The 8,921-nt window shown below is 47.9% G+C and overlaps 1 protein-coding gene across 1 annotated transcript in view; it reads right to left on the bottom strand.

The window, feature by feature from the left end:
• ACSBG2 (acyl-CoA synthetase bubblegum family member 2) overlaps window positions 1–8,921 on the bottom strand; it is a 51,253-nt gene that overhangs the window by 2,852 nt on the left and 39,480 nt on the right. The window contains 4 exon segments of the mRNA XM_005884399.2: window positions 137–354; window positions 3,945–4,178; window positions 4,295–4,476; window positions 7,365–7,541. Of these exon segments, the coding sequence (XP_005884461.2) occupies window positions 137–354; window positions 3,945–4,178; window positions 4,295–4,476; window positions 7,365–7,541 (811 nt within the window).

Here is an 8,921-nt window from a genome sequence, read left to right as displayed (position 1 = left end):
TGCCCCCCACCCCCGCCCCCACCCCCGCCCCATGCCGGGCAGGGAGCTGAGGCCTGTGTTTGCCCTGGTATGCCAGCCCCTTAAATGCTCAGATGGGCCTGTTTGCAGGAGACCCTGCAGAGCCCGGCCCCAGTACCTTTGATGCGGCCAGTGATGTAGAGGAAACCCTGGTTGTCCATGAGGCCCAAGTCCCCGCTGTGTAGCCAGCCTTCCTCATCGATGATCTCCGTGGTCTCTTCCTGTTTTTCCAGGTAGCCCATGAAGACGTGCCGGCCCCACATGCAGATCTCCCCAATGCCGTCGCTGGTCGGCTGGAGCAGCATGTTTTTACAGCCACTTGCGATTTTGCCGCAGCTGCTGGGGAACCGAAGGGGGAGAAACTGAGGCTGAGAGACAAAGTCACTCGCACAGGCCAGCCTGGGTCTGTAGCCCAGGCGCCTAACATTCCGCTCAGCTGCCTCAGTTCTGCTTCTTTCACCCTCTCCGGGACCTGGGGAGCATACGGAGGTGTTTGCTGAATGAGAGAGGGAGTGTTCGATCCAGTGAACCCAGTTCCCAGACCCTTGGTGAACTGGGACACACAGCAGAGTGTAGGTTTTAACCTCCACAGAAATGGGAGGAGGACAAAGAGCTCCTGGCTTAAGAATAGCAGCAAACCTCCCCCCCCCACCCGTGTGTGTGTGTGTGTGTGTGTGTGTGTGTGTGTGTGTGTGTGTGTGAGCAAACAGGTATATAGACCTGCACCCAATGACCAGGACAACCAACCAGAATCTCTTCAGAAGTTAGTTACTTCCATGTGACAGAAAAGCTCTATCTGAAATCTGGAATCTTATAAGACTTCTTTTCCTAGAGAGAACGCGGGGGAGGGTGGTTTCAGAACGCAGGAAAGAAAGTCATGCTGCTTTGCTGGATCTCCTTCCCTGGCAGAAGGGCCAATGGTTTTAGAGCTGATTGTAGGGATTCCCTCCGTTAGCAAGAGAAACAAGACACACCCAGGAAGCTCAACATTTGCGGAGAGCCCCCTTGGGCCTCCCCCGAGGAAGGCCTTTGAAGGAACATGGAAAACCACAGAAGCCACAAAGAAAAGATCGGTCAATTCAACCACGCAAAGATTTTTTAAAGTTCCGCACAGCAAAAACACCTTAACTAAAACTAAATACTGCCCTCGCCAGTTTGGCTCAGTGGATAGAGTGTCGGCCTGTGGACTGGAGGGTCCCCGGTTCGATTCCAGTCAAGGGCACATGCTCAGGTTGTGGGCTTAATCCCCAGTAGGGGGCGTGCAGGAGGCGGCCAATCAATGATTCTCTCTCATCTTTGATGTTTCTCTCCCTCTCCCTTCCTCTCTGAAATCAATAAAAATATTTAAAAGAAAAAGAACACATAAAACTAAATACTAATGATAAACTGAAGGGTCAAACATTGGCAACTCGTCAAAACCAAAGGGCTGACTTTCCTAATATATAAAGAGTGCCAACAAACCAACATTAAAAGGACCCATGATCCAGTTTTTAAAAGGGGCAGATGATATGAACAGATAGTTCAGGGAAAAGGGAATACAAATGGCTTTTAAATGTATGAAAGAATTTTTTTCAACTTCATTTACAAGGAAAGGAAAATTATGATGAAATACCATTTTCTTCCAATTGGTTTAGCAAAATATATGGTGTATACACTAAACATCCACTTTACCATTGTTTATGGTGACAAATAATGGAGAGAAAGCCCCAAATATCCACCAAAAAGGGGGCCAGTTAAATAAGTTATGGTTACATCCGCCTGGTGGAATACTATGCATTTAAAAAGAGGCAGCTATTTGCACGGACAGAGAACATCCTGTCCAATGATGCCTTACCGACCGAGTCTGTTCGGTTCCTGAGCTGGGATGGTGTGAGGCAAGGCCGAGGGGAAGTTTGTGCACCGAATCCGAAGAGTGAAGGGTATCGTGTTATCTGAATTATTTTGGTTCCCGAACTCAAGGCAGAAAGGATGCGATTTTTGTCCGTTTTTACATGGGAAATGCTCCCATTTGGGATAAAAATATATATGTCAATGCACTCTTATGCCAGGGCATGGTGTGAGGCAAGGCCGAGGGGAAGTTTGTGCACCGAATCCGGAGAGTGAAGGGTATCGTGTTATCTGAATTATTTTGGTTCCCGAACTCAAGGCAGAAAGGATGCGATTTTTGTCCTTTTTTACATGGGGAATGCTCCCATTTGGGATAAAAATATATATATGTCAATGCACTCTTATGCCAGGGTAATTTAAAGGAATGTGATGTGGTCATTGTGCCTCTGGGAGAGTGTCATGGGTTGAGTTGTGTCCCCCATTCATATTTTGCATGCGAACTCCCAGTACCTCAGAATGTGAACCGATTTGGAAATAGGATCCTTGCAGATGTCATTGGTTAAATTAAGAAGAGGTCATGCTGGAGTAGCATGGCCCCAAATCCAGTACAACTGGTGTCCTTTATTTAAAAAAAGTGGAAATTTGGACAAAGACACACATGGGGAGATGCCACAGGGAAATGCAGGCAGCGATGAGGGGGCTGCTAATACAAGCCAAGGGAGGCTACAGGTTGCCAGTGACAACAGAGCTGGGAGAGAGCACGGGACAGATTCTCCCTCACAGGATAGAGAGACAACCAGCTCTGCAGACACCCTGATCTTGGACTTCTCGTCTCCAGATGGTGAGGAAATTAATTTCTGTTGTTTAAGTGTGTGGAACTTTGTTACAGCAGCCCCAGCACACTCCCCCAGTGAGTGAGGGGGGCGGGGCGTTGGAGTGGAGGGAGGGAGCTTTTCACGCTATCATTTCACACCTTCTGATTCTTGTGTGTGTGTGTGTGTGTGTGTGTGTGTGTGTGTGTGTGTGTGTTTCTCACTGGGAAAAAAAATACAGACGGAGGCTGGAGTTTGTGCCTTTCCTCTGGGATTGGGATAATGTCACTTCTCTTTAGGGAAGGACCACCCTTTGGTTTGGGAAGAACGCCAGTGGGCATTGGGGTTCTGCAGAAAACAGAGTTTAGGTAGGATTATCGAGTGGAGAGGGGGCGATATCAAGGCGACAATCTCCCCTACAAGGGAAAGGCAAGAAGTGAGGTTGCCAGATTAGGAAGATTGAACTTCATTTTTGCCAAGTTCAAAGGCAGCTGCCACCTGGCCAACCACAAGAGACAAGCCAGACTTGCAACATGGCAGCCGGGAAGGGAGAGAGATGGCGGGAGGTCCTGTGAAGGAGCACGGCCCTCAGACTCGGAGTGGGCCTTGCCTTTAGTATTCTTTTATTTTATTTTTATTTTTATTGATTTCAGAGAAGAAGGTAAAGGGAGAGAGAGAGAGAGAGAGAGAGAGAGAGAGAGAATGAGAGAGAGAGAGTGAGAGAGAGAGAAAAACATCAATGATGAGAGAGAGCATTGATTGGCTGCCTCCTGCACGCCCCCTACTGGGGATCAAGCCCACAGCCTGGGCATGTGCCCTTGACCGGAATCGAACCCGGGACCCTTCAGTCCGCAGGCCGATGCTCTATCCACTGAGCCAACCCAGCTAGGGCGCCTTTGGTATTCTTACTGTCTCGGTATGACTGGGGTCAGTCCCACAGCCTGGGGTGAGCTGAGCTGAGGGGAAAGCCAGAGAGGCCCGTGGATGGTGAGTCTGGGTGGTCGCTGGAGGCAGCACTCCCCAGCAGCCATGGGGGTGGGGGGTGGGGAGACCATGGGAAGCTCTGAGAGCCCTGCCCCTTGTCGGTAAACCTCCGACAAACCGGGGCTTCCCACGGTCATGAAGATTTGGGGCTTGGGCGCTGGAGAGCATGGATCATTCTGGAGATACCGAAACAGAGTTCATCTCAGCCCAGAGGCCCATCCACCCTCCCAGCTTCCTTCCCCTGACCCCGTGTTGCTGGAGGACTGGATGGGGGTGGGGGGTGTCTATCCAGGAAGTCAGTACCTTAGCATCCTGAGGTTATCGAAGTTGTATACAGTGTGAGGACCCGAGCTCTCGCTCATGCCATACATCTCGCCTATAGGTATGTCCAGGCTTAGGAAGAACTCGGCGGTCTCTGGGCTGAGGGGCGCGGCCCCGCTGATAAAAAGGTGGCAGTGATCAAAGCCAATGCTGTTCCTGATTCTGTTGAACACGAGTGCCTTCGCCACGTGGTAGCTCATGGGAGCGTCATGTATCCTGTGAACGGTGCCAAGGAGCGCTCTCTAGCTGTGGATCTAAAATGGGCTTCTGGGTTCCAGCTGAGCCCCTCACCCACCACCCTCCCCACCCAACCCCCTGGGCCCTCCACCTACCCCTGCATCCTTTTCGTATTGATCTTTAAGCCAACAGTTCTTGCCCACGCAAACACCTTATTCTTCAAGCTTGAGGATTTGGCACAACTTTCCTTTATCTTCGCCTGTATCTTCTCCCAAACTCGGGGCACCCCCAGGAAGGCGGTAGGCTTCACCTCCTGCAGAGTGTTGACCAAGGTGCCCTGCATGGGACAGAGCTGGGTTAGCCACACCTGAACCTTCCAGGGACTCCAGATGTCCACCCCTGCCCAGCCAATCAAGTCAGCCCAGGAGAACCTCCTTTTTAAAATTTTTTTAAAAGTTGATTTCAGAGAGGAAGGGAGAGGGAGGGAGAGAGAGAAACATCAATGATGAGAGAGAATCATTGATTGGCTGCCTCCTGCACACCCCACACTGGGGATCGAGCCCATAACCCAGGCACGTGCCCTTGACCAGAATCGAACCTGGGACCCTTCAGTCTGCAGGCTGATGCCCCGTCCACTGAGCCAAACCAGCTAGGGCAGAACTTTCTTTTGGCTGATTAGACCAGGGTGAGCTCCCGACTCAAGCAAGCCCACCCACTGGCTGGACAGCAGCCAATCAGATTTTCTCTCTCTAGGGTAGAGAGTAGCAGGCTGGTAAAAATCTGTTGCCCAAGCGTGCAGTGGAATATTATGCAACTGTATAAAAGGATGCAACTTTCTCCCCAAACTGATCTATAGATTCAATGCAATCTCTTTCAAAACCCAGATAGGCTCGTTCATACAAATTGACGAGCTGAGCTTAAAACTGCTATGGAAGTATGGAGGATCTGAATAGCCAACCCAATTTTGGAAAAGAAAAAAATCGGAAGGATTACTACCTGATTTTGAAATTTATTCTAAAATAGGGTGGTCAACTATCCTGGTTTTCCCAGAACTAAAGGAGTTCCTGGAATGCGGGTTTTTCCGTTAAAAAACTGTGGGGACAAGGTAGTCAGCCTATCATCAAGCCATAAAACCAGTGTGGTTTTAATGTAAGAATTGACATATAGATCAATGGAACAGCATAGAAAACCCAGAGATGAATCTTTATATTTGTGATCAATTGACATTCAATCAAAGTGCTAAGGCAACTGAATGGTATAAAGGATATTCATATCCCCCCAAAATTAAAAGCTTTGCTTAGAGCCTTACTTCTCACCAAACAGAAAAGTAAACCCAGAACGGTCACTGACCTGAATGTAAGAGCCAAAACTAAAAGCTTCTAGAACACACAGAAGGAGATCTCTGTGGCCTTGGCATGGGTAGAGATTTCTTATATACGACACCAAAAGCAGAAAAATAAAATAAAAAGAAATTGGCCCGGCTGCTGTGGCTCAGGGGTTGAGCATCAACCCAGGAACCAAGAGGTCACTGGTTCGATGCCCAGTTGGGGCACATGCCCAAGTTGAAGACTCGATCCCAAGTAGGGGGCATGCAGAAGGCAGCTGATCGATGATTCTCTCTCATCAATGCTTCTATCTTTCTCTCCCTCTCCCTTCCTATCACTGTAAAAATCAATAAAAACACATGTGGCTCAGGGGTTGAGCATCAACCCAGGAACCAAGAGGTCACTGGTTCGATGCCCAGTTGGGGCACATGCCCAAGTTGAAGACTCGATCCCAAGTAGGGGGCATGCAGAAGGCAGCTGATCGATGATTCTCTCTCATCAATGCTTCTATCTTTCTCTCCCTCTCTCTTCCTCTCTCTGTAAAAATCAATAAAAACACATTTTTTTTTTACAAAAGAAATTGGACTTCAGAGTCAAGACAAAAAGACAAGTCACAGACCTGCGAGAAAATATGTTTGAACATATATTTAAGAAATAATTTATATCCAGAGTGTCTAAAGAACCCCTTACACTCAACCATGAGAAGACATGCAGCCACATTTAAAAAAAGATTTTTTTAGTGAAGAGAGGAAGGGGGAGGGAGAGAGAGAAAAACATCTATGTGAGAGTAGAACATGGATCAGCTGCCTCCTGCACCCCCCGCCCCACACCGCCCGCTAAAGGGATTGAGCCCAAAACCTGGGCAGGTGCCCTGACTGTGAATCAAACTTTCAGTGCGCGGGACGATGCCCAATCAATTAAGCCACACCAGCCAGGACCTGGAACCATATTTTTAAATGGGCAAGAGATTTGAACAGACATTTTTCCAGAGAAGATATATAAATAGCCAATTAAGCACATGAAAACTTGTTCACCACCGTGAGTCACGAAGGAAATGACAATTGATGTGATGAGCCACCACTTCACATCCACCAGGACGCAATGACAGTGGTGATGATGTTGAGGACGTGTTAGTGAAGAGGGGCAGAAACCGGAACTCGCTCATGCACTTCCGGGGGGAATACAGAACGGAACAGCCACTTTGGAAAAGTCTGGCGGTTCCTGAAACTGTGAGAGAACCTTTATCGCCCATCAGGTTGATCATGTTAAAGTTTCTGATGATATTGCGGAGTTGATGCGAATGTGGGAGAATGGGAACGTCTCGGGTCCCGGAGGTGAGTGTATGTATATGCATTATGCATTCAGCCAACAAACCAAAGTATTTATCGAGTGGCTACTACATCTCCGACACTGAGCTTGGGGGATGTGAGAGGGGCCAGGGAGAACTGTAAGCAGAGAACTAAATGTCAAGGAGTCAGCAGCCACACAAACAAAAGAAGAATAAACTTTTCGGAAGGAATTACAAAGGCCTAATGCAGCCTGTTTGATACAGTGTGGAAGGGAGAATTGTGGCACCCCCGAAGACATTCCCTCCTAACCCCTGAGCCTGTGAATAGGTTCTCTTTCACAGCAAACAGGACTTTGCATATGTGAGTAACTTAAGGGTCTTGAGATGAGTTTGGTTTTTGGAGCTTTGGGGAGCTGGGAATGCTGACTTAATCAAAAACAAAAGCACACAACCACACATGGGTGCCCTGATTGGGGTTAAGATAAAACAACAAGAATATGACCAACTGTTTCTGATGCTGCCAAATGAAGCATAAGATGAGGACAGAGAAGGAACCCCTAGAACTGGGGCTTAATGGAACCATCCACTCGCCCCAGCTGCCCTCCGCCTTACCTTGAGAGCGTCTGGTTGAGCAAAGTAGGTGCAACCCCCGACCTTCATGGGCAACCAGATATCCATCATCAGAGCCGCAACGTGGCTGAGGGGAAGGTAGCTGACCACCACCTCCTGCTTCACTGAGGCGCAAGCCAGCTTTAAGTCCTTCGCCACCGTCCCGGCCAACCACGTGATCTGGAACACAAGTGGGGCTTACAATCCGGGCGGCCTTGTCCTGGCTGAAGGGCCACTTCAATGCAGCTCTTTTATAAATAAATAAATAAATAAATAAATAAACAAACAAATAAATAAATAAAGTAAAGTTGATTTTAGAGAGGAAGAGCACAGAGGTGTCTCCTGTCCAGTATAAAATTCTGGAACCAACACTGTCCGACAAAGAGACCACCCATAATCCCCTCCCATAATCACCTAACCATTAGCATATTCATGTTTTTCTTTCTCCAATGCATACCTTGATGCAAAGTTTTAGCGTATCTATCATTTTGGAATCTGTATTCCTCACGGATGTCATAAAACCCTGGTGAGCAGTTTACTTCATTAATCCTGCCACATGGCCTCTGCACTGTTCCTCCAACTCATCAGGCAGAGCCCAGCCTCAGGGCCTTTGCACTGGCAGTTCCCTCTGCCTGGACTGCTGTTCCCCCAGCTTTCCCCATGACTGACGCCTTCTCACCTGTCAAGTTTCCCACTAAATGCTGTTGACGAAGAGAGGCTGTCTCACACCACCCAAACTGGAGTCTTCAATGTCTAATTCTCTAGGCATGGTTTTATTTTATTTACAGTTTTTTTTTCTTTATTGCCATCCCTACACTACCACCCCCACCCCTCTCCTTTGGCAACCATCAGCTTGTTCTCTGTATCTATGGGTTTGTTTCTGTTTTGTTTGTTCACTTATTTTGTTTTTTAGATTCCACAGAAAAGTGAAATTATATGGTATTTGTCTTTGTCTGACTTCACTAAGCATAATACCCTCTAGGTTCATCTATGTTTTCACAAATGGCAAGATTTCATTCTTTTTTTATGGTTGAGTAATATTCCATTACATAAATAAATAAGTATACCACATCTTCTGACCCAATTTTCTATTGATGGACTCTGAGGTTGCTTCCATATCCTAGCTATCCTATCTAATAATAGACAATAGTAATTAACCGTACCTCCGACACGCTTCCCATTGGCTAATCAGAGTGATATGCAAATTAACTGCCAACCAAGATGGCGGCCGGCAGCCAGGCAGCTGAAGCGAACAGGAGGCTTGCTTGCTCCAGTGATGGAGGAAGCCAAGGTTCCCCGCCTGCCCTGCCGCTGCCCAGCTCTGAGCTGCACTCTAAGCAACTATGTTGCAATTATAGAAACTAAACAATCCCCAGAAACCTGCTTTCAGCCAGCCAGGCCTCAGAGCTGGAGTTGCAACAGTGTTTCAATTATAGAAGCTAAACAAAGCCCAGATACCTGCTTTCAGCAGCCGAGGTCTTAGAGCTGGAGCCAAGCCTCAGAGCTAAAGCCGGCTCTCAGCTCCAGTGACAGCCATAGAAGGTAAATAAATCCCAGAAT

This window comes from Myotis brandtii, unplaced genomic scaffold, assembly GCF_000412655.1.
Source record: "Myotis brandtii unplaced genomic scaffold, ASM41265v1 scaffold827, whole genome shotgun sequence".
Classification (NCBI taxonomy): Eukaryota; Metazoa; Chordata; class Mammalia; order Chiroptera; family Vespertilionidae; genus Myotis; species Myotis brandtii.
The sequence above is the reverse complement of the archived record's forward strand: the minus strand, read 5'-3'. Positions and strand labels throughout refer to the sequence as shown.